The sequence below is a fragment of the Buteo buteo genome, chromosome 4 (assembly GCF_964188355.1).
Source record: "Buteo buteo chromosome 4, bButBut1.hap1.1, whole genome shotgun sequence".
NCBI classification, from domain to species: domain Eukaryota; kingdom Metazoa; phylum Chordata; class Aves; order Accipitriformes; family Accipitridae; genus Buteo; species Buteo buteo.
Genome location: NC_134174.1, coordinates 24,891,128 through 24,916,814, shown reverse-complemented (window position 1 = coordinate 24,916,814; position 25,687 = coordinate 24,891,128). Strand labels below are relative to the sequence as shown.

Sequence of the window (25,687 nt, the reverse complement as noted above, 5' to 3'; positions counted from 1 at the left end):
AGGCATATTATTTACTGAAGCAACTAAAGAAAAATTTTCAAATCTTATTAAAACAGACCACATAAGCAGACATGTTGAAATAATATGACTTCCAAAACCACAATCAAATTCAAGGAAGAGTTATTGTATGAACATGGACCAAGCACAAAACACACATCAGGGCACAAAACACACATCAGGACACAAAACTACATTCAGAGTGTCAAGATCACAGTTATTAATACTGTACTGAATTTCCAAATTTGATACTGCAGAACAAATATAAGAATATAACCACTAACTATATTAATGTATCATGTCAAGTGAGATTAGAAAGGATAGGTCCAGCCCCTGTTATTTAGGTTACAGTATCAAGACTACTGTTGGATTCAGACTTAAACAGTGGTTTCTATGCTTATCCTGGACTGAAACTGCTGTTTCCTCTAGTGGTTCTCCCCTCCCTGAACACAAAGCAAATACTATTCATACAGCTGATATATCACTATCAGTATCACTGATGTTAAGGAGTCTTAGAAAGAAACCAGTGATATTAATACAGAGTTTGACTGGCACATCTGATTTCAGCATACTCAACTCATTATTACAAATTCAGCCTGATCTTCATAGACCTTACCACTAACCAAGTAAACAAAATAATTGCATTCATAATTGCATTCATTCCTAATGAAACTAAACAAGCTGTAAACTATTCAACAATTATGTTCTAGAAGGGCTCCTCTAAATTAGTAAGAAAGTAATTCTAATAATTTTATTGAATCTGATGTTGCATTTTTGCATTGGAGTAAGTTCACTTATTCCCACCTGGAATAAGCTCAAGACAGCCTAAAAGTGGCTATTGAACAGATATCATTATCAGTAGGGAGAGCAGAAGAAAGAGCATAGATCTACTAACTAACTGTGAGATTATCCCGAACCACCACTGTGACGAGATCATGACGAAGAGAAACATGGTCTCAGGGAAGTATTAATTCTGTTGAGCAAGGCAGTGAGGAAATGCAGTCCTGGTCATTTCTGTTGAAGTGATGAGTTTTGATCAGAAATGGAACTGAAAGGATAAGAATTCTGAATTTCAATCAGAAACGGTACTGAATGGAGAGTCTGGGTTTTTTTTGTATGTTTGTTTGTTTGAAAGGCATACTAAGCCTAATAAAATGAAGGATGAAAGAGGGGATCAGAAGTGTTCCCACACAGGCAATGTAGGAATACAGTGTTCCCACAGTGGGAACACTTGGGAAGGAGAAGGCCTACTTATGTTCAGGGATGATGCTGGCATAAAAACACATCAGTCACGATAAATTACCGAAGCCAGAAATTGCAAGGATTTCAGTCATTATGGGATTAATATTCAGGAATAGTTTTTTTTCAGTAGGATTAGTGTTTTTAGGAGGAAAAAGAGGATGAAAACTGTAAATTTCCTTTTGAGGGGAGTATGGCAAGTTTTTGAATGACATTTCATGGCAGGAATGACTAAAAATGTGCGACAGATTGGGCTCAATGAATTCCAGTTTCAAGTTTGCATGAAATTCCCCCCGCTATTTACTATTTTCTAGCTTACTCTGAAACTATTTATTACTTGCTAAAAACATGCAAATTACTCTTGGTGCTTCATACAGCTTTTGACAATATTTAAAAAATCGTTATTTTCCTAGATTTATTGATAAGAAGAGGTGGCAGATAATTGCACTCACTCTGCATCCTTGGACAAATCTCTCTAGATTTGTTGTTGTTTACTTATTCACAGAATAAATCAATAGTGGAATTTCATTTGGATGATATATGCTTCCCTACATTTTGCTTAAGCTTCATCTAAAGCTTCCTTTTTGCTCTGTAAGTTACCACATGAGCTAGTCTTTCTTCTCTGTAACTAAGGACCTTTCACTTTCCAAAATCTAGTGAGTATGTATTATGGATAACCACCATTTATATGGGTGTATAAACAAGGGGCCACAAAGTAATTTGAGAGAAAGAGAACTAAATATTAACTTTTTTTTACCAAACAAGTAATATATTTGAAATATGAGTACCAATAAACTGTTACCTGGAAGTTTTAGAACCTCCAAAACATCTGAGCAAAATACTGTGCTTGTCTTTATAAGCGTAAAAAAATTACAGGAATGGAAATCAGTGCTGTCAGTTTTCATTATATTCATGATGTCTTTCTCCCCACAATTACTAAAGGTTGTTAAGATGTGTTTACGCTGCTCAAACTAACAAGTTGCAGCAGGAGTCGAGTCAGTAAACATGCTGCTTGACATCTTTTAGAAAATAAACAGAAAAAGCCATCAATCATCTGTTTTCAGCTTCACATTCTGCCAAAATGAAAAAGCAAGCCAGGCTTTGCAAACAACAGATGCTTTCTCAAGTACGCATTATCAGTGAGTCACATAGGTACCAAGAAAATATGGTTAAATGAGCTAAGTTAACCGATTAAAATGATACTGAAATGACAAGGTGACTGCTTCATGGAGCCTAGGGCCACAAGGGACTGTCAGATGATCCAGTCTGACCTCCTGTGTCACACAGGTCAGAGAACTTCTCTCCGTTCCTCCCTTCTTGAGCCCATCAGGATGTCTAAGACCTAACAACAGTATGTCTAAAACCTAACTTAAGCTTGCTTTTCAGAAGGGAGTTTAGCCTTGAAGACGCATGTACAATCCACCTCTTTCTTTTTCTCCCCAGCACGTAAGCTGTTAAACATGTGTGTTTAGTTTCTCATTGGCATTTGCTGAGCAGAGGCACCTGCTGATTAACAAGGCGATTCTCCTCCTCGGCTATGAGTACAGTGCAGCTAGGAGGTACCCATCTCTGGGCTGCCAGTCTCTCCGCTGTGGCACAGCAAATATCCCTTACTGGTTTTAGCTGTCCAGTATTTCATCCTTCCTCCTTTTCTTCAAACAAGCATATCCAGACCAAGACACTCAGGAGAGCCAACCTGTCTCCAGGCCAGAGGGTCTCCCACAGACCAGTGGCAGGGATATTGGAAAAAAGGCAAGTATGCTGAGAGACCCCGAGTTCACAGCGCCAGTGGGCTTACAGGTACCTTCACACCCAGACAGCTAGATGGGGCTGGAGACTTCTGTGGCCATGTTGCAGTTTAGGATTTGGTCCAGCTCATTTTATGCCAAACTGCAACAGAACATCCAGTTTGCATTTTGACCCTTCATGTAAGATAACTGGCATTTGTTTAAATTTTCATTGGCACTGTTGCTCTGGTTGCTGGCAGCACTCGGTTGTTGTGCTACTTAACATTAATGCTACCACCATTAAAGCTGGGAGAAAGTGCAAGATGTCTACTGATGGAGGTGTCTGATCATCAACTAATTTGTTTCTATGCATGTGCCAGAATTAGACCCACAGGAGGGCAGATAATGAGATGACTGCTGGCTGTCAAGTTCTTTCTGGGATGCACTGCACACGCAGCAGTGCACAGCCTGAGCAAGGTTGGGAGTTTCTGAAGGAATACTACCTGTTTGGATATTGTGCAGAGGGACATAAATGTTACGTGCTTCTTTCCAAATCCAATTGCAGTACATGGAGCCTAGATGAGCTACCCTTTATTCTATACCAGCTCTCTTGCCAAGGAATCTGACTGATTCACTCCGAATAGGAGCCCGAGAGTGAACTCATACTGATGCAGAGGGGATGACAGGGAAGCCCAGCAGTAAAGCAGGCCATAATATAATTTGATAATACAGATACATTGTAATTTAAGCTGTATGGAGCCAAGTCTGCTCCAGTAGGGCCCATTAATTTGGACTTTTTGATAAGTGAAACCAGCAAGACTGCTTCTAGACTTGTATCAAAAGCAGTACAAACATCAATAAACTGGAGCTAATATATGTTACTAGACCTGAACTGACTCTGCAGAGTTAATCCGCAACTGGGATAATCCACCCGCAGAAAATCTCAATGAAAAAGTAAGGAGTGGACATCTGGGAGGACATCCTATATTCTTCTGATTAAAAAAAAATTCTAGCCTTATATAAATAATGGAATTTAGCTTTAATTATGAGTTGAAACCAGTCTTTCCATGATTGCTTTCTAAGAATTCATTAGGATTTTAAATTCTAAGGACAAAAAAAATTTTAAAATTAATTACCATTATCACTTACGTACAGAGAGATTATGAGATTTGTAGAAAGCTAGAGTTCACATCTCCTAGTCAATAACCTATCATTTTATAAAGTGGGTCACACTACAATGTTTTCATTTTTTAAAAATTTATCATAGCATTGAATGGAATTACCTTTGTGGGATAATCACAGATTGTTTTTTGTTTTTTCTTGGGAATCTTGGCTCATGGAAAAAAACTGAAACAACAAATCTGACAAGGTAAAAGCAGAACAAAAAAGGCAGAGGTGAAAAGAAATATCAGTTTTTAATTTCTGATCAAAGGCACTTTATATATGATTCTTTGTATTCTGGTTTTGGCAACACAGATACGAGCAGTTGGTATTTTCTTCCTTTCCCTCACTTCTAATTTCTCTTCAAAAGGGGAAAGAACTAATGTTCTCAGCACTTTCTGTTCCTGTGGAATAAAACTCAGAGGTAACAAATATGGCAAATTGAAGGGCTCCATGAATGAAGAGACCTGAATAACTGACATACTAGACTGAGAGAAAACTGGCACTTGAAAGTGCAGATGTAATAGTAAGTGTTTTTAAAAAATCTAACAATTTTAGGAGTCTAAATTTTAGGGAGTTACTGAAAGATGACAACAACAAATCTAATGCTGGCAGCTAAGGCAGGAGGGAAAAATGATTTTGACAAGTTTAAAACAAATTTTGAAGAAATGACTGAGGACATAAAATAAACAGAAAACAGAATAAAATGTAAGAGATTTGCAAAGGTAGGTTGCACTAGACTTGTGCAGTAGCTTTTCTTGATAGGATATTTTCTTATAAAAGAAATTCAGTAGATCTCATGTATTCTGACTTTAATAAAGCATTTGATACTGCGCCTCATGGGAAAACTACCAGTTAAGCTGAAGAAAATGAGGATTAAAAAAGAAACTATATGTGTTGGATAAAGAAGCTGCCTCAAGAGAAAGGCAATAGGTAGTGTTGAGAAAGAGCAAAGAAAGGTTTCTTGAGGAATTCCTTGAAGATCCATCTTAGGGCTAAGCTTCCTTAATATTTTCACTGATGACTTCAGAATAAATATTAGGAGTGCACCGATAACACTGTTGTAAAACACTGGTAGTAGACAGCAGGGTCAAAATGCAGTAACAAGAATTGGATAATTCCAAAGAATGGGAGAGAGCAACAAAATTTAATACTTTAAGAAGGAGGGCAATACATTCTGACACATGAACAGCAATAAACATTTGCTATAAACTGGGAACTTCCCAGCTGGAAATGTTTAAACCTCTAAAGACTGGGCTGAATTAACTTGGCATAGAATGGCTGTGTGCCACAAGCATGATATAGACATCAAAAGACAAGTGTTCCTTGAATATATTAGATTAAGCATTTCTGGCATAATAGTACTACTAGCACTGTGCAAGACATCTCATGGGGATGACTTTGCACAGTTCTTGTCACCAATGTTCAAGAAGGTGGAATTCAAACTTTAATAGAGAAAGTCTCCTAAGATGATAAAAATGAATAGCAGGAGGCTAAAACTCTGAGACAAGGTGATGAAAGCCTAGGTTGCATGAGTATAAAACAATTGTCTAAAAATGCATCACAGGGCGAGGAGGAATTGGAGATGATGAAATGTTAATGTAGGAGGGAACTATCCCTCCTTCATTAGGGACATAGGACAAGGTTTGCATGCTAAAAACTAGGAACTAATTTGACTGTAAGGTGATTCCTACACCTACAGAGCAAACAGGACTTGAAATGGCCTTCACATGGGTGAAGGAGGGAGCGGAAAAGGGGAAAAGCAGTGACAAAGACCGATTCAGGCCAGCTCTTAAGAGAGGATGTGGGTAAGTTTACGAAGGAGTATCAGGACGTGGACCTAACAATCCAGGGGTTCTTTTCCAGACCTCTGCTCCAAAATTGAAATCAGGGATATTTGCCCACATCCTCTTCTTTCCTTTTAGTTGCACAACAGAGACCAAGAAGGTGCTATGCCGCTGTGCAACTCATTCGGTTTTGTTTGTTCAGTGAAATGAACATGCATGGAGAGCTTTAATCAAGTCCTCTCCAGGTACAATGACTCTCTCCACTTGCCTTCTTGATTTCAATAATGTTTGTAGTGTTCTTCTTTTTAAGTCAGATAGATCCTTCTGAGCCTTGAGGGCATTTACATACTACCCTTCCTTTAGAAACTTGTATGTAATGAGTATGTTAACGATCAATGTCCTTTAAAAACCAGCAAACTGTTGTGTTGCTCCTGACCTTCTATTGTATGGAGTTAACAGTTATTCAGCCTTTGGCAGTCTGTCTGATAGAAAGAAATATTGGGATGACAATATTTGTCTGATTTGTCTTTGACCAATTGCACACTACACAGTAACTATCTGCTCTGATTTTAATTGAATTTGTTGTCATTCCTTTTATTAAAACTGTTTAGCAGAAGGAGCCCAGTATATCCAGTTACTACAGACTTTTAAAAATAATGAGTTAAAAGACAATGACCTAATAATTCAAATCTTTTCAATCTGTCTACTGCCTCAGAAATTAGTATCTATGGACAATGACAGATACTGCCCTGTTTGTTTCACAGCCATTTACCACTTTAATCCCTAACGCAGTCCCTTTATTTCTCCACAGCAAGGTAATGCCCTTGTGCTGAAAAATATATTTACATGTAAATTTCTATCACTTCTCTTAGGCAATGATAGCAGCAGTAGCAGAGTCCGTTACTCCTCAGCCATTCAGATGTCAAATAAATTTAAATGGGGAAACCCATTCATTCCTGAGAAGGAATAAATAAAGTATTTTATTACTCTGTGTGTGTGTTAAAGGATGTGTATAAAATATAAGTAAAAAATATGAATACTGTATAAGGAAGGCCATCTTTTTTAAAGGAGAGAAAACAGGTGAGGGAGGCATGCAAAATTCTATAAGCTGTTCACTGGAAGCTATACAAAATGCATCTGAAGAATGATACTTGTCCAGTTATGTTGAACATTATCTATAGGAAGACTTAACTCAAGTTAAATACTGAATAAGATAGGAAAATATGCCATACACAAAATGATCTAAAAAGCACTTTCAGGTAGCAAAGTCTCAAAGACAGCATGTACTGAAATGAAAATGGTTTATACTTAAAAAGAGATTTTCACATATTGATGCTGTGATCACCTCCTTGACAAATTATAAACCCTTGCTGCAAACTACAAGGGCATTATATGTGAGTTCTTAGACACAGTTCAAAATTATAATAGTAGGTTTGCCGCTGTTCTCCTCATAATGGCAATTATACCGACTGAACAGATTAACTACTCTATGAGAATTTCAGCTGTACATGTTGTAAGGAATGACATGCTGAACCCTGTATAATTGTCATTGCAAATGTAATTTTTATTGAAAAAAGCTGTTCTATATTCATAATAGTACAATGACATGGGAACGTTAAATAAAATGTCATCGTGACTGCAAACAAATCCTGTTGATGCAAGTGCTGCTTATATCACTGTGTCTGCCATTAAGAAAGTAACCACCATCTTCTGGGAAAGCATTCAGAGTTTTGTTCAATTGAGACTGTGAAAATGAGAGCACTTGGGGAATAGACCCGGGAACCTGGCAACCACACTGCTGAAAAAGGATTCTTGCAATCAAAAGAATTTGCATGTTCTCCTCTGTATTACCTAACAAGGACACTCCTGCAATTCAAGATTCTCTATACAGTATCTAGTGCACAAGTTAAAGGGTAAATAATAGTTATCGAGAAATAGTTTTTCCTTATTTTTGATGATAATACAATACATGGTATTAGGGTTAAGCATATTGTACATCAAGCTCATGATGAAATCTGTAGCAGTTCAGCTAGCGACACCAACAAGAGCAGGATTTGGCCCTGCTAGCCAGGCTAAACTATAATTTTATTGGTATTCCTTTCAGCTGCTTCATCTTTTGCATCAGAGAAATGGATTCAATGGGACACTAAATTCTGGTGGAACACAGCCTATTTACTCCTTTCAATAAAATTAAATTTTTCTGAGTTGTCTGATTCATTTTCAGTCTGATTCATTTCATTCATTGCATTTTTAGTCAGAAGCAGAATTTAATTAAGCAATTAAATTATAAACACAGCCCATAAATCTCTAGCTTTACCTAACTCACACAGTTAACTTCCATTTACTCACTGTATGTGATAGGCTTTCCTCCCATCCATTCTCTAATATAGTTATTTGCCAGGTCACTTAAGGGACAGCTTTACTATCCTATCTTAAGAACACGGCAATAGTTTCTTTCAAAGCATGCATAAACCTAATGTAAAATGACTGAAATCAGGTACGGTCTGTTTTTGGTTGGTTTTTTTTTTGTTTGTTTTCTGTGCTTGTAACTGTATGTCATCTGTGCTTAACGGTCTGCATTTCTGACATAATGAGCCTGAGAAAAAATGAGAATAGCGAGCGTGTGGCACAAGGAAGATTTGTACTTGAGATGATACACATTATATAAAAGTGTACAGCTGAGGTTTTAGAGTGCAAAGGTCAAAGGACACAAACTCTAAAATTAGTTTTCTCATTTCACAAATTAACATCAACATTTTTCTAAATTCCTTATTTGAAGAGATATTTTCTTCAATACCTACAGGCGTAAAAATACTAAATGGACTATTTGTGCTATCTAGGTTTAGGTATCTTACCTAGTAGGAAAACTCTCTTAGGGTGCATTTGTATTTGATGGCATGAGATAGATCCTTTCACAGAGAAGTTGTTGAAGGAGTCTCCAAGTGCTCTTAATCACCTGCTTAACGAACCTCTCTCTGTTGATCAGAGGGGGTCAGGAGATTACCTTTTCAACATGAGCTCGTATCAACTCATCCTAACAGGCTGTGGTGTGAATACCCATACCACCAGCGCATCCTCTGCTCTCTTTTTAACAACTCCAAATAGAGCTCTTCTATTTCCAGGGCATTTAAAGATTTCAAATGAAAACCGGTGGAAGTTTTGGGAACCAGTGGAATTTTTTAAATCTTCAGTTATGAACATAGACTTTAAAAAAAGTAGTTTTTATAATTTGCTAGTATTTTTGCTTGTTTACTGGCTAAAAAAGCTGTTCCTCTTAAAATGGACCATCTTTCTCCCTTCAAGCCCCTCACTGGCAAGGAGCTCCACTTTGAACTACTTTCACACAACCTTTATAGCCATCACCCCAGTCTGTCATTCCAGATGGAAAATTATTTCATCCTGAGAATACTACCAACTCAATGCCCCTTCCCATAACTGTCGTTGATATTATTTGTGGAAACCCCACAAAGCATCATGATCAGGCTTCCATTAGGTCTGTGTGTGTACATCTTTATAAAAGGTAAGACGAAGTAGTGTGTACATCTATTTCATAGTACATATATGCACAGTCCCTCATACTTTTATGCAGCCAATACTACTCAGCCACAAATACTACTTCATCTATGCTCTTTTTACGATCACTCTGTTAAATATTGGGATATAAGCACCCAAAAAACCTCTCTGCACTGTTGGAGAATATAGACCATATCAGCTTCATGAACTTAGGAACATGAAGAACCACCATCCTCCTAACCTTCAGCTGTAACTAGAAAAATAAACATATCATTAAACAAACCTGTATCAGAGAAATGTAAGACCAGCTTTACAAAATTAATTCTGCTATCAAGACCCCCACCAATAAATCGAGCAGTCCCATTAAGAAACAGATACCATTTTGCTGATGAATATGAAATTACATTTTTCTAAATACACAAACTGATTTTGAATTTAATAGCCCAACTTTTCTGCATCACTTAGTTACACCTCTTTCACAGAAACTACAATTGCATCACATTCCAAAATACAGAATTATCTAAATTGCTAATAAATATGCACATCATAGTTAAGTATCAGTGTAAATGAAGAATGCATGGACTATACTATATCAAAATTAATTTTAATGTTTACACATGTTCTGGTCAATATCTTGGTATTGTTGAAATCAACAAAAATAATAAAACAACAGACACTATATCTGTAATACATGCAGACATGCACACAAATAGTAATCACCTGAGTCCTTTTCTGCTGTTGCTAAATATAAAAAAAAGAGAAGAAAAACATCATTACAGAAATATAACTACTTTAATTTCATTAGAGAAGAATAAATACCACATAAGAAGTTAAAATCTTTTAAAATCTTGAGTATAGCAGTGAGAGTCCTGACAGTCAGGTCACACAAGTGATGGGTTTTGTCAGCTGAGGGAGAAATGATGTATGTTTTTAGGTATTTATATTTATATTTACTAGTCCTATATTATCTATATTTCAGGCTCACTGGCTGAGTTTGCGTCCATATTATGCCTGGGAATTTAGAAACATAAATAATAGTAAAAGAATATAAGAAAGTAAGAATGTAAGAATATTATTTTTGTTAGAACCTTCTTTGCATCTCTTCTTTTTAGCTAGTTACTATTGGTCTATAGCTGATATTATCATGCAACAGTTGCATTTTGACTGACTGATATGATGTTGTTAGCTGAAGAAATATTCAAAGAATTGGACAAAAATCCCCCAAATCTATGACAGCTACATTTGAGGACATGAGTAAAGATAATGAATATATGCTTTCTATATGCAATGTGAGAAGTAAGCAATTAATGCATACACTAACATGAATTACTTTCAAGAGAAGAACATAATTTCAGTGCATGGATACAATAATGCTCCCCAAAACCTGAAGAAGCAGAATGGAACATCTTGGTGAAAACCATTACATTTATATTAGTAAAAATGTAGGATATTTGTAATGACCAGACTATAGAAAGAAACCAATACAGGTCTCATTGCTACTGAAAGCCAATGTTTTTAATTTTCTGATGTTATGATGCTGGAGCCCTTCACTTTCAAATAGTACTCTACTTTATTCTCAGAAAAGTAGTCAACCTATTTCTCATTGAGGTACTAGACTTATATATATCTATAATTATCTATTGTGCTTTGGGTTTACAATTACATGAGCATAAAACTACTTACAGAAATCTAGGTGTGTTTCAACCAAAAGACAACAAATCAAAAAATAAATTTGCAAGTCAAAATATGCCATGGGATGGACAGCAGCTTTATTTGCTGTTCCAGCTTAGTGCAGTGTTAACAGTGTGCCTATTTTAAAGTGCAAAATTTGCTACTTGCAGAGGAACTGCCACAGTTGTCTAGGATATAGTTAAAAATCTTGGGCAAAGATGTGTTGACATCACTGTAAAAAACTTTTCCAATCCAATTTAGTGTGAGTTTTGTCATCTTTTAAAAATGTTTCTATTTTTATACCCATTATTTCAACAGGTTTGCTGAAAGACTGAAATACTTAACATTAAAAAATCCCCTTCATGAATACAGAAAGATAAAAACTAAAGAAAACATTTATTTCTGCTTTTTCATTTTCCAGAATAGATTTAATATTCATCCTTCTTTCTTTAACACAACATGATATCATAATTAATTATGATAAACTGGTTACTAAGATGGTTTCATGTTGTTACTCCCATGATATAATACTGGTTGCTATAGTGATGAGACGGGTTTTTTGTTAATCACTTGTGAGATTGGTTAACTCATGTTTTTCAGAGAATTTGAGCAGAAATGGAAAAAGGAAAAAAAGTTGGGTTTATAATATTGCTAAACATGAGGCTTCTTCATTTTGCTGCTATAACTCTATTTCTTCTAGTGTATTGCTAGAAATACATGCTATAAAAAAACATAACGTGCATAAATTTTGGATTTTTTTAAAGCAGAATTAATCTTTTATATATTTTCCTGTTAATTGACTCTACCTCCAAAAATCCTGTTATATAGATGTGCACACACTGTCTTCTATTCCTGAATATATCTATACAGGTATATCTCAAGGTTTCTGCACTTTATGGAGAATAACAGATGTGTCTTGACAAGGCATTTGACTATTATGACTTTTTGTTCTATATAATGTTTACAAATAGTAAAATGACATTGTGTACCCTAGCCATTTTTTTTGAGCAAAATCTTAATTTCCTGATATCTTTCTAGAACATATCTAAATTCCAGAAAACCTTCTGATTACCATCAAATCTAGTATTTTGTCCCATTAATTCATTCAGAAAATCAGGATGTAATTAAGGTTTTAATCATCAGATTATTATTATACATCTGGCAATACAACAGCAAAAACAAATAACACTTATCTATCTGTCTGCCTTAAAGTACATCAGAAAAGCATCTATACCCGGAGTTTTCAAGTTTCAAGGTACTGTCACTGCTGTTAAGGAAAGAATTTCCTGTCAGTAGTTTAATTACTAGAAATAGTTAGAGAAATAAAAAATAACCCATAAACAACCTTTTAGATTTATGGAGAACTCAAAAGTAAGAACAAAGGGCAACTTAAATTAGGAAGTCCTAGTCTTCCATTCAAACACGGTCCCAGGAGGCATATTAAAGCAATGAATAGGAAAAAGCTCCATAGTTCACCAGCTGAGATTTTAATGAGACATTTCCCCTTGCTGTGGAAGGGGTTTGTTCTGGAAAGGGAAAAGGCTGCTCATAGAATATTCAGTTAATAGGCATTGTTGGCTTTTACAGCCACTTTGGCAGTTGATTGCTGTACTAACCTTCTATTTTGGCATATTCTGTAAGTCGAGTGTAATTGATCAAGGCAGCCTTCTCCAGACATTTTCTAACCACTTTCTTCACCTCTTCTGCTGGTATGGGAGTGGCAATATCTTTCATTAAAACCTGTGCCAGAGACAATTATACCGCTTGGTTATAGTCATTACCCAAAACCCAAGGGAAAAGGATAAAAGTACCCTAAAGGTACTACAGAACTGATAATGATTAAAGGCAGAAATCAAAAAGGAACTATTTCAGCTGGTGGAACTAGATATTTGTCTTTGAAGTTTTCTGTTCAACCCTGGTTTGATTGCCTATATGGTATTTAAATACAATACCCCTACTGTCTGGCATCTTGCAGCATGCCAGTCAGTCTTTGTTTGGGTGACGCTAAGACCAGTATAACAAGAGCATTCTATGGATGGGTTCAATCATGGTGCTCACTAAACATGTGGATGTGGAGATTTGCTTGGTTCTCACCTGTGGAAAAGCTTCCACCATTGCATAACCATTGACTCTTCAACAGTGTAAAGGAGAAACTGAACAACACCATCAGAGCTAGCTAATACTGACTTGCTTTTCCTCCTTCATAAAGTTATTCAAATTCAACATGTCCTTGCTGTGAAAAACAGTCATCTATAGTAGGCAGGGAAAACATTGAACTTCTGCTGGGATATTTTATTATGGACAAGTAGAAGAACAGATCATATAAAGCTTTTCAAAACCTGCCAGTTTTTAAAGCCTATTCATTTTTAAAATATAGGACTTTGATAAAATGGATCACCTGTTGCAAGTGAGGTAAACTGAGAATATATACCTCTTTATATGAATGCAACATTATATACTCTGGATTACTACATAAAATGTAATAAATGTTGTTAATAATTCACTTGCATTTTTACTTTAATTCTATACTCCATTAACTTTCAACAGGTAGGTGTAAACAAAACTCAATATGTTTTTACCACATTTTAATGTAAATAATAAAATTTCAGATAACTCACAACCATTTAAAAATGCTTCTCCAACAGATCTCCAGACAAGCTACACACTTATAAAACATATCTAACAATTACTGTTAAAGAGAGGAAGCAAGAGATACCGTCTCGGAAAGAAACAGGTTCAGCAACAGGAAAGCTATTAGGAAGACATTGTTGCAAAGCAGACTTCTTCCATTACTTGCACACACATATGACATATCTACTTTTGTCAACTTGTTCTTTTTTAATGAGCAACTTCTGGGTTATCAACAAGTGAAAATACAGTCTTCAAACCCTTTTATTCTGCATCTGATTTTTTTCAAAATTTTCAGAGACAGGTAAAATAAATTGTTTCTAACTCAGTCTGCATCGACAAGTATAGGAATGCACATTTATTCCCAGTCAAGACTGACAACAGTGTTGCTTGAGCACCAGATAGAGTACCATTGCCATTTGTAACAGCAGGAAGAGTGAGAGGAAATAGCTGTTTCATGTAACACAAAGGAATCTACACAGCACTACAGTCACTGAGGTTATAAGTGAAAGGAAACATATATATCCAGACTTTCTATGTATTTTTTAACATGGCAGAGATTTTCTAACACAGAATCTCTATCTATGGAGTGTTCTGCAGTGCAGAACAACTGACACTTCCCAGGGCCAGACCTCTCAGATTTTGGCAAAGCTACACAGACTGGGATCTAAGCTTTTTTTTTTTTAATTCATACCTTCATCAGGCTCCTGCTGACACTATTCCTCCGGAATCTCTGCAGGAATTTAAAGTTCTCTTTCCTCAGAGATGACTGAGATGCATTTACCATTATGAGGTCTTCTCCCTTCCAGTCAACACAAGAGGATTTGCTGGGTAGGAGTTTATATTTATAGCTGCCTGTGTTAGTTTTGCTGCATATAGCTTTTTCTGCTTAAATTGACTCAGATTATGCATTTATGGAAGATTATTTGGATTATATAGAAGCTTTTTAATGTTACATATCAGTATAGACAACATCATCAGCATAGAAGCCATAAAAAACAGGAAAGGGGGGCTGTAGACTAGACTTGTACTACTTTAGAAGTAATGCTGGGTAATCAAATTATAAAGGAAGAGAGAGTCACTGCAGTGGCTTGAAGACTAATAAATAAGTCCTACAGAAAACAGCTGTTTGCCTCTGTGGAAGACAATAAGAAAAAACCTCCCAGTAAACAATTAAAACCAGTAGTAAAATACCTCAGAAGACATAAGTCTGCTTTCAGCAGCCTGAAGGCGAAAGAAAAATGCAGGCTTAGTACTCAAGCAGAATTTAAAATATGTTCTCAAACTTACCCTTTCAAGTAATGAAAGTGTGGCTTTTAAAGCTCCTTCAGGACGTCCAAAAGGAAAACAGTATCTTAAAAAAAAAAAAAAAACCAAAAAAAAAGGAAGAGAATATTATCAGAATTATAATAACTAAGTTAAGAATTTATTTTGAGATGTAACTGTACACAACTTGCATTACTGTGAAGGATATTTATTGGTCTCTGATGAGCTAAACTGTCATCTTCTTGGAAAGAGATACTATTTCTCGTGTAGTCATGACAGCTACTGGAGCTGTGAAGCAGCACTCAGTATATTATATCTTGTTTTAATACTGGGATTAAGATAAGGGTAAAATGTTAGATATTTAAGTTTCTAGAGAAATACGGGAATAAAAATGCCTGCAGATATTCCATAGTTTTTCCTATTATATTATAAATAGCTTGGAAAAGCATTTAATGTTATCTTAAAATTTATCAGCTACAACTTAAACCATATCCAATTCTGTCTTGATACTTCTAAAATTATGTAAATTAAAAAGTAAACCCATTGATAGCTTTGTTTTTCATTTTTGTCTACTGAATGATCCAATATATCAAGTCAATGAGACTACAAAGCTCAGGCAACTGTAACCTTTCTTAATCCTGTCTGTAAAATCTTGCTGGGATATCCCCAATTGGGAAAAGGATTTTTTACTTTGCTGAGATTATTTTTTTCTTATTATTACTCACTGAGCATGGTAGCCTCATATTCTAATGTCTTCCAATAGTAAAATCTTTTCTAATGATAAAAGGATTCAGACCAGTGAATTTTATATATACATTTTGTTCAGCCAAAATAAAGCCCTGTAAATGAGGTCAAAAAAGGATTTCCTGCAGCGAGACTTCCCGTACTTGCTTTGCCTCATTTTGTTTCTTTCTCACTGTAGTGCTAAAAATTTTTGAGGACAGGTTAACAAATTAGCAAAGCAGATTTAATGACCCTTAGGCATTAAGTCACCTTAAAACAGAACACATCTTTAGGTGTTTTGTCTCCTCTCCCTTTGCAGTATATTTCCACAATCCTTGACTTGTCTTTCCCACTGTTTATTCCTATCAATCTCTAACGGTAGTTTTTGAATAAATGTCACTCAATTATACTTAATATTTCAAATCAAAGACTTCCTTCCATGTATGTTCTGCAATGTAAATAACGTAAGAAGCTTCCAGAACCCAATCAGTTTTAAGTTCATGATGCAGACAGAAGTCCCACAGCAGAACAGGGGTTATTCAGTTTATTGCAGAGACAGTATGTATGCGTACAACATGGGCAGCGAGCTTATGTGTGCAGTTGGTGCAAGGAGCTTCTCACAGAGGACAGTTGTTCTCTTGAGATAAGCAGCTTAAAGAAAAGGAAATGTTCACAGTAGGGGCCTAAAGGGACACTCTGAGCAGTCCTGCTTCCAGTGTTACAGCCTCTATGCTGCTGAGGAGGCAGGGAAGCAGCATGTTGCTGGCAAGGAGAAATTCAATCTCTTGGATAAAACCCCCATGGCCCATTTCACACTGTTTGGCTGTGGCAAGGATGCTCCCACAGCTGAGGGGATCTTTAAGGATAGGGAGACAAAGATGGTGACAGTAGTCAACTCAATTATTAGACAACTGGGTCTGTGACATCCAAGAGGACCAAGCAGTAAGTTAGTTGATGCGTACAAAGGTAGTGGACATCAGGAGATGTTTATGTAAGTTACCTAGGGGAGAACAGAGGAGTAGCACCCATGGTCTACATTAGTACCAGCAACATACAGAAGTGTAGGAGGAACACTCCAGAGATAAAATTCACACAGCCAGGCAAGAGGTTAAAGTCCCAGACCCTCACAGCAGCTTTCTCTGAAATATTGCCTCTTCCACATTTGATGCCTGAGAGGCAGGCAGAGATCTGAAGTCTTAGTGGGTAGGTAAGATGACAGAGAGGAAAGGTTTAAGTACCTTAAGAACTGGGAAATACTTTGGATGAGAGCCACCAGCACAGGATAAGCTGACTGCATCTTAATCATAATGGAGGCAGGCTGAAAATTAAAATAAAAAAGGCCATAGGGGAGTATTAAAACTGGAAGCTGCAGGTTAGCTGACAGGCATGTGAGAACATCTTTTTCAGATGGGTGTGACCTAGTGACCTAGGTGGACATAGGAAATATTCAGCGCATCTCTGAAAAGACAGGAAGAGAAATACACTCTTCTGTTAAACTGTCCACAATGACAGCTGACCAGTGCATGCAATGCTAAGCAATGGAGCAAGGGCAAAGTTTAGACAAGTTCTGACATACTAAAAAACAAAGTGCTGGTGATCCTTTAAAGTCTGTATCGCTGACCCCTTAATGAGGATGATGAGAGTGATCAGGAAATGTTAAGTGAGATTAGAGGAGCTGCAAAGTGATGACAAATAGTAAGAGATTTCAACTATACATGTGTACACTTGATCAATGTCTCATTAGGATGAGATATAATGATAATATTTTGGGACACAGTTTTGAATTGCTTCCTTGGGCAGCTAATTTAGGACCCACAAGAAAAGATGCTATTCTGGATTTGGTCTCAAATGTGAACAGGACATAGTTTGAGAGGTGCGGAGCAGGAGAGGTGCTCTATAGTAGTGATCATACAACAATAAAATTTAATACTGTAGCAAAAGAGAACAGGCCAAAAAAATTCAGTACAGGTACATTCAGTACATGTATATTCAATTTCAGAAATGGGACCTATGAAGAAACGAAGAAATTGAAAAACAAAAGGCAGAACCTTAAAGGAGCAATCAAAAAAGCAAGAAACCTACAAGGAGCCTGAGGAAAATTAAAAAAGTAGGAGCCCAAGTCAAATGCATGCCATAAGAAAAAGAAAAAGTGGTCAACTCCCCCCAACCCCTGTATGTGACTCCATGAGGAAGATAAAGAGGTTATTGTAGAGAATCTGGCATTTAAAAACTGTAAAACCGATCCGAACAAGGAGGACATGAAAATCTCTCAAATATTCTAGGGCACGTGCACAGCACGGATGCTCAAACTGACAGTAGAAAGAATAGTTGAAGCAGGAAGCCAGCCTGGTAGATGGTAGGAGTGCCCAGTGACAAGGACTACAAGGCATTCAGGGACAGTAAGGCCAAAGCAGAGAAACTCAGTGCATGCTTTGCATTAATCTTTACTGCAGAATCTGTTTTTAAAAATGTTGAGCATTTCAGTTATCACAACAATTTTGATGGATTGAAATAAGGAGAGGTTTTAATACCATGTTTTCTTAAGAAAGAAATCTCACAGCCAAGGTTATTCTTTGTTAATTAATGATACAGGTGAACCTTTTACATTACTTGAGTCAAGGTTTTCTTTAAAAGTCTAGTACCATTTTTTAATCAGGATGTCCTGTATTGTGACTCTATATGCTTTATAAATTCAGATTCCAGGGCAGTATTGATTCTTCCTTCTACCAGTATTATGGCAGTATCCTCATTTAAATCCAGACATTCCACCTAATTTTTTTTTATTTCTAACATTTGTTCAGAGAAAGATATAATAATTGCTCTTCACCTGGCAGAGCACTGTTTGCTTATCTTGATTAAATAGGGTTTTAAGGCAAACCTTAAAGTCCTCTGAAGGATGGAGACATTCATCTTTGAATGACACATTTAATTGCTCTCAAGGAGGAGTTTCTAACATTGTTTGAATTCCCTCAAAACACACCAAGACTGAGGCAGAAATATCCTATGGTCACTGATACAGCCGAAGTTCATCAACGTACTCTAGTGTGCACATAAGCAGACATGATGGGTTTACCTTTATTTGTTCCAACTCAAATAATTATTTAGACATTATTATACATTTTATAATTAGTTTTATGCACGTGAAGGTCTGAAGGTGAACAGAATTATTCTCAAGATGCCCAGCCTCTCTTCTTGTTCCCCCATCTCCCTCCTCTCTCTGTACACATTCAGAAGCCTTCTGCTGCTTCAATAGTTTTTGGGTCACAGCTACTGTCACTGACCTCACCATTGTGTATGAGTAAAAGTACTTATATTCATTGGAAATTATAGCCATTGTGTTTCTACCACAAACTTGACAGGATATGGTCATAAGTATGCCAATCACAGGCCAGAGGTTTTCTCCCAGCTCCAATACACCTTCATTATTTTTTTTGTAGCAAGCATGAGAAGATTGTCACAGAAACAAGACCTGCAGATGATGTTCTTTGCCAGTACTCTCCTCCTGCCTTTCCAAGACCTGGGTAGGAAGCACTCTGCCGTATGCTGTTCTGTATTGCTTCTCTGGTAAGAGCTATTTAATCCCATGGAAGACAGGAAACAGGAAGTGTGTCAGGGAAGAATGTTTAAAGGAAATAAAGGAAGGAAGCATCATTTTTTTTCCCAAAAGGAATACCTTCCAAGGAGAATCCTAGCTCTCTTTAGTTTTAATACAGAGATGAAGTCCCAAGTGAAGACTGCTATGTCCTCTACGCTCAAAAAATCCCCAACCACCTAGTTATCAACATGACAGATACCAGTGAATGCTAGACATTTACCTCATCAAACCAGAGGGGCATCCAACAAACTTACAGCCAACCTTGCCAAACAAAAGCAAGCTGTTTCACACAGCACTACTTAAACTGTGGAACTGGTTGTCATAAGGTGATACAGAGACAAAAAAATTCTATAAATACATTCTAAAAAAGGATTAGATTAACAGAATAATGGCAGATAGGTTGGCTTAGTGTGATAAACTAACAGATTTGGTGGTCTACATGCCATTTTTATGCTAAGCTTCATAAACCATCAATTGCTAGAAAATAGAAGGAAATACCACCCCAAGTTTGCTCTGTTTCTTGTTCTCCTTCCCTAAACATCTTCTGCTGGTACTAGCAGTCCTTACATATGACAAACTTTTTATTGAGTATGATGGACCTTAGCGGATTTAGGAAAGGTAAGTATATCATGAAACCAAGAAATGACATTAGACATCTAGAAAAGTTTTAGCTGCCTTCTATCAAAGATGTTCTCTACTCATACGATTTTCTGATCATTACTAATCCAGAAATTGCTATGGCTCAGTCATTTTCATTCAGACAATTTTCTTAGTCAGCATTATAGAAAGCTTAAAGTTTAAAAGCATCAACAAAAATCAGGCCTATATTCTTGCACAATCTTTTCTACCATAGAAAAATACAACTTGCGTGATGCACAAATAAATTTTAAGCACAATCACTTTTGTAAATAAATCATTCCACATTTCATAAATTTAAAATTTCTTTGCAGGTAGACTATTTTATTTTCACTCCAATTGTTCAAGATGAAAATTGAACACCATGAGAAAATTCCTCCAGAAAAAACCTAGTATTCATTGAATAAATTATACACTCACCTGAAGTGGCTTATTTGGTTTTCTAAAAGGCAGGAAAGTCTGTCCTTAATTTCCTCAAACCTTTCTTTCTCTTCAACAGATACTGTACCAATTCCATCTGGCCTGTAATATTAAATATTTAATAATTGTTGATAGCTCTTCACGCTGATTCCTCTTTAAATAGTGATCTTTATTTTTTTTGTTTTTAAAGTGTTCAGTTAACATGTGTGTTAACTCTCCTTTCCCCTTTCCCATTACCTTGAAGGATAAACAATAACTTGTGAATATAAAGAACAGACTGCAACTGGACAAACAATTAAACTTTTGAGCTGAACTTTTAAATTCAAGTCCTAAGTTTCTACCTGATCCCAACATGAACACAAGGTAGCATGTATTTCTCACAAATAATTCCCCAAGATATGTAATATCCTTTATCAAGAAAATTAGTACTATTGGCACAGTAGAGGGGCCTACACAGACCTTGTTGAATTTCAAATCCTTGAATCTTCCAGATATTTTCCCAGAGGTACAATATATCTGAAAGTGATTTTAAAATAAAGGTGGGAGGCAAACTACAGTGAGAAAAGTCAGAGCAGGCAACACCTAGGAACTCCCCTGCTTAGAGTGAGCATAGATTTTTTTTGATCCCTTATCCCATACTGACAAACAGCAGCATGTAAACAAGACTTCCATGTAAATATAGCATAAAAGATGCAATAAAGAAATAGCCTTTAAAAACCAAAATCACTGAGACTTTTTTAAACATAAATTTTTAAGTCCCAATAATTAATAATAAGCCTTGCATTAAGTATGTTAAGCACACACTTAGTCTAAAGTCTTAGCCTAAAGGTGTAATTAATGTATTTATATTAAAGTAGTGACAAAATTAAAGAAATCTAAATACATATTTCCCAAATGGTATTTTTGCCATGCAGTCACAACTTCTCCACATACAGCATACTTTAAAAAGAACTATCTGAAAACTTCCTACTACTCTCTTAACTTCCAGCTCCAGGGTAACAACAGCTACTGCTTCCCACCTGAGTTTATGACCCTGACACCAAGTGCAGATCTGCCCTGTACCTCATCCAGAGCCTCCAAAACTGTAGCTCAATGTTTCTAGAACTGAGGAAATTGTAGTAAAATGGCATGAAGAAGGACAACGTTCTATGAATGTTCTATGAATCATTCTAGAATTCCATGAACATGTTTTTGCTAAATTGTTACTTTAACTTTCTGCACTATACTTAAATCTAGGAGGGATAAGTTGCTACCTGATCATGACATAAACAATTCTCTCACCCTTTAAATCATTTATATTTGTGATCTGTCAAGTCAAGGTGGAAAGAATGCCTGAACTCCTTAAATTATTGTGAAGACAACAATAAAAATCAGATATGGTGGAGGTATGAGTAACCAGGCACATCAATATACTATTGTATAAATTTGATGTGAAAGAGCAAATAACTTATCTTCTTTCTTTTGATGGATGCCAGGATACTTTACCTCAGCCTTCTGACAGATGAAACAGGCTCAAATTTAAGTAAATTGCACTGTCTGATTTCATTGTCAGGAGAGATCGTGCTCTGGAGTGATAAAGCAAATAGTTCTGTCATATTAAACCTCGCTGAGGCATGTCATATATATGACAGAAAAGACCTGGGGGTCCAGATAACAGTAAGTGAAAAAGGTGAGCCAGTAGGATGTCATATCTGTCAACCTGAACTAAGGCTAGGATCACTACGTACCGGGGACCTGTCACTTCACTGAGTTTGTTGTCATAAAGAACCTCACTGACAACACCTAAAATTTTCAGAACTGTTAAATATATTTTCAGTGGATGTTTGCATAGAAGCAGATGTCCCAGAAGAAAAGGAAAGAGAACACAAAAAGGTGTTAGAAAAACGTACCACCTATAGCACTGAAAAACTTGTGTCTTGAACACATGCTTTTAGAAAACAGCACAAACTCTGAATCATTATTTTGTTTCTTCCTGTTAGCCTTATTGCAACAAGCAGAATATAAAAATGCATTTTCACAACAAAGTTCTGAGACACATGTTGTGCTGGTGATCATTTTTTGCTACTCTTGGGAATATGTATCTACTACTGAGAAAAAAGAATCCACCGAAAAAGAATCTGAGATGAGCTGAGAGAGAAAAAATAGATAAATAGTTTCAAAATTTCCAGCCATTTTGTCTTCTAGATATTTTTCTTTAATTGCTTTAAAGACAGAATAAAATAAAATAGCACTGTTTTGAGCTGGTTGTTTTTATTTATAAATTACTGTGCCTGCCAAGAAAATCAGACTCAAGCAGTCATTTGGTTTTCAAAGGTTTGGGTGATCCATAAAATGCGCCTTTCCTACTATCCCAAATGTTATGGATAGTGGTTTGGACTTGATTTTTTCAATTCAAAACCAGTATTCAGCTTTCTTACTGCATCTTGGGACCTCTCTTCCAAGAACTCAGCCAAGAAAAGTGATTGACTGTCTTAAGAATAGTTTTCATTTTAACATTACCTTCTCAAGAAGGTAAAGGGAGAGTGAATTTTCCTTTCCTCTACATTCTTTTCCTCCTTATTCTTCACAACTGCTTTTGGGATTAGAGAACTAGGTGAAATGGTGAACACTCAAAACCTGAGTCTCTCTCTCACTTATATTAGTTCTCCATTTTGTCAGAACTCTGTCAATTGGATTTGGATTGGCCTGTCTTGTCTGCTTAGATTACAGGCTAACTGGCACAGACGTAATGTTGTCTCTGGTCACATCTCAAACTGTTTAATTCACTCAGACTTAAATATCGAAAGAGATTTGAAATAAATACCTCATGAACTAGAGCTAGTAAATTCAAGTGGGAAGTAGCTGTTCGACCATAAGACACTTAAATAATGACACCAAAAATAGAGGTTGACCAGAATTTTTAAAGAAACCTTTACTGTGACAATCTTGCAAGATTGCTGTCCTGATGGCAGTTACTCTAGGGAAGCTGATTGATTAGGTGGTGTATTTAGGTTTTCCTCTGGGAATGGACTGTTTTTCCTCACTTGATATAATCCTTTAAGGCTTGGAGTACCCTCTAGAAATATTTTGCTGTCTAGAGGTCCTAAAACCTGTAGTAAATCGCAGAGGTCACTTGATGCATTGTAGGATTAAGATTCTTGTGAATAGCTATGGCATGTGAGATAAAAATGGTATTTCAGTTCCAATGGGAATTAGATACGATGGACACTGGGTTGTTTCCAGCCTTCAACTTTGGAAACAGCTTCTCCTAGTGGCTTCTCAGAGAGTGAATTATCTCAAGCAAGACTGCTTTGTTGAGAGATCCTTGCGAAATACTAACTGAACATGACTGACTTTGCTTTTTTCCTCTGGAACATTGTTGGTACTGGTGCTTTTGGCATATTTGCATATTTTAAAAATATTTAAAATCTTTTCAATAAGCTTTCCTCATTAAAAACATAGACCATCACTTTGGTCTGTCATGAAGAAAAAAGACTATGAGGAGAGGAATGCACAGATTGATATTCTAACATGTACAAACACACACACACATAGATGAGAATGGAAAGGCTGACCAAAAGAATCTGCCAGAGAAAGATGAGAAATTATGATGAAAAACAAAATACAAGAAAAATACTTCAGCTAAGGTCTTACTTCAAGACATTTATATAATAAACTACATTTCAAGGGCACAGGAAAAACAAAAGCAAAACTTAAATGTCATCCTGGCTCCTAGAAACAAATTGTTTTAGAAGACTTCAGTGCTTTCTAAGAGCTCTTGTTTTTGAATTCAGCAGGATGCACAATAAAATCGAAGAACAGCGACAATTTTCAAATTAGCAAGATAAAAGTTTGACTTTCTGTTTCTTAGTAAACTGAAAATTAAATTGTTTAGAATTTTGATATAGAGGTTTTATTATCTATTTATAGGACTTTAATATCCAGACTAATATGCAATTTTTTCTTTAAAACACAGTTGCATTAATTAAGGCTTTTGCACAGTCCATAGTTTATGTTAGACAAATCTAAGGAAAAACAATGATTTACATTATCAGCTTAGAAGCAGGCAGAGCAGACGTCTTTTTATTAACAGAAAATGAAGCGAGCAAATTATCACGTGGCATTTAAACATAGCTTTAACCAGCAGGCACTTGAAGAGCTAGCATTTTGTTGTTTATATTAACCATTCTTCAAACATTCTGACAAAAAAAAGGGCACAATAGAGCCTTCTGTTGTACGCATTTTTCAGGCTGATCCTACATCTGCTTACAGGTCATACCCTCTTTTTCACAAGTGAACGAAAAAGACCAATTCTGAAGGCCACTAAAACAGATTAAGATGATAAATCAGGTTAATTTTAATGATCTTTTACGCAGTTATATTTTAGGTAGGATTCATTAATGCCCTTCTACTGAAAAGCTAAGCACGTACTAATATATGATCATTCTACCCAAAGTATAAGGGTATGTATTGGCATTAATCAGTTGAAATTAATGACAAAACAATGTATGTTTAGGAAAGGTGAGAGTATGTAATAGCATTAGCTGTTCTTTCATTACCTAAGATGGCAAGTATCACCTTAACTATGCAGAACTTTGTTCTAATATTTCTTAATAATGTGTGAATTGTGATTAATTTTCTATTGATAATTTCTCTGAGGCTTTTCAGAAGCAGATTTGTTTTGGCATGTTGAAAAATGTGCCTCTGTTAATATTGTAGTGAGGACACATTTTATTATAACATTATTATAGTCACTACCACTTTCCAACACAGGGCAGTATCCTTCCTTAAACCAAAGGTGAGGTCAACATGGCTTCACTTGGTACTTGCAACAGGGTAAGGAACCTTGCTTCTAGCTTTGAACTCAGGACAACCCTACTGATAACTTTCTTGTGGCTATTTACAACAGTAATATATAGGAAGTTCTGTCACTAATGGAACAGCATTAACTAAAAAAACCCCGCCAAACTTAACTATTTAGAGAGGCCTCACATCAGAGGCTTGGGGGTATGATGCTCGTAAGTGAACCACTTAAAAAGGAGAACACAGATTAAATTAAAGAAGGTTTACCTTCCTCTGTGCTCCATATACCTTGGAGATGCTCAGCTTCCAAAAATGAAAGACAAACCGGATGATGCAAGATGCTTGGCACAGGGCAGTATGTAAAACTGAAAGACCTAGCGAAAAAGTTCTATTCTCAGCGTTGCCCAGCAAGCCTCAGAAAAGGGGAAGATTACATTCACCTGAAGAAAAGTGATATAAATGTCCAAGGATCAACTAGTTTTTCCAGCTTTGAGAGAACACTGCTTCTCATCTAGAAGTACAAACTCACATAGCATATCAAT

At 36.2% G+C, this 25,687-nt stretch overlaps 1 protein-coding gene across 6 annotated transcripts in view; it reads right to left on the bottom strand.

Moving 5' to 3' along the window:
• The window catches only part of CADPS2 (calcium dependent secretion activator 2), a 330,722-nt gene that overhangs the window by 68,794 nt on the left and 236,241 nt on the right, over positions 1-25,687 (bottom strand). For all 6 annotated transcript variants that reach the window (XM_075024996.1, XM_075024998.1, XM_075024992.1 and 3 more), the window contains 3 exons: positions 20,364-20,465; positions 15,014-15,077; positions 12,712-12,835 (listed from right to left, as the gene is read on the bottom strand). In XM_075024996.1, coding sequence (XP_074881097.1) covers positions 12,712-12,835; positions 15,014-15,077; positions 20,364-20,465 — 290 coding nt within the window. The remainder of the gene's footprint in view (positions 1-12,711; positions 12,836-15,013; positions 15,078-20,363; positions 20,466-25,687) is intronic.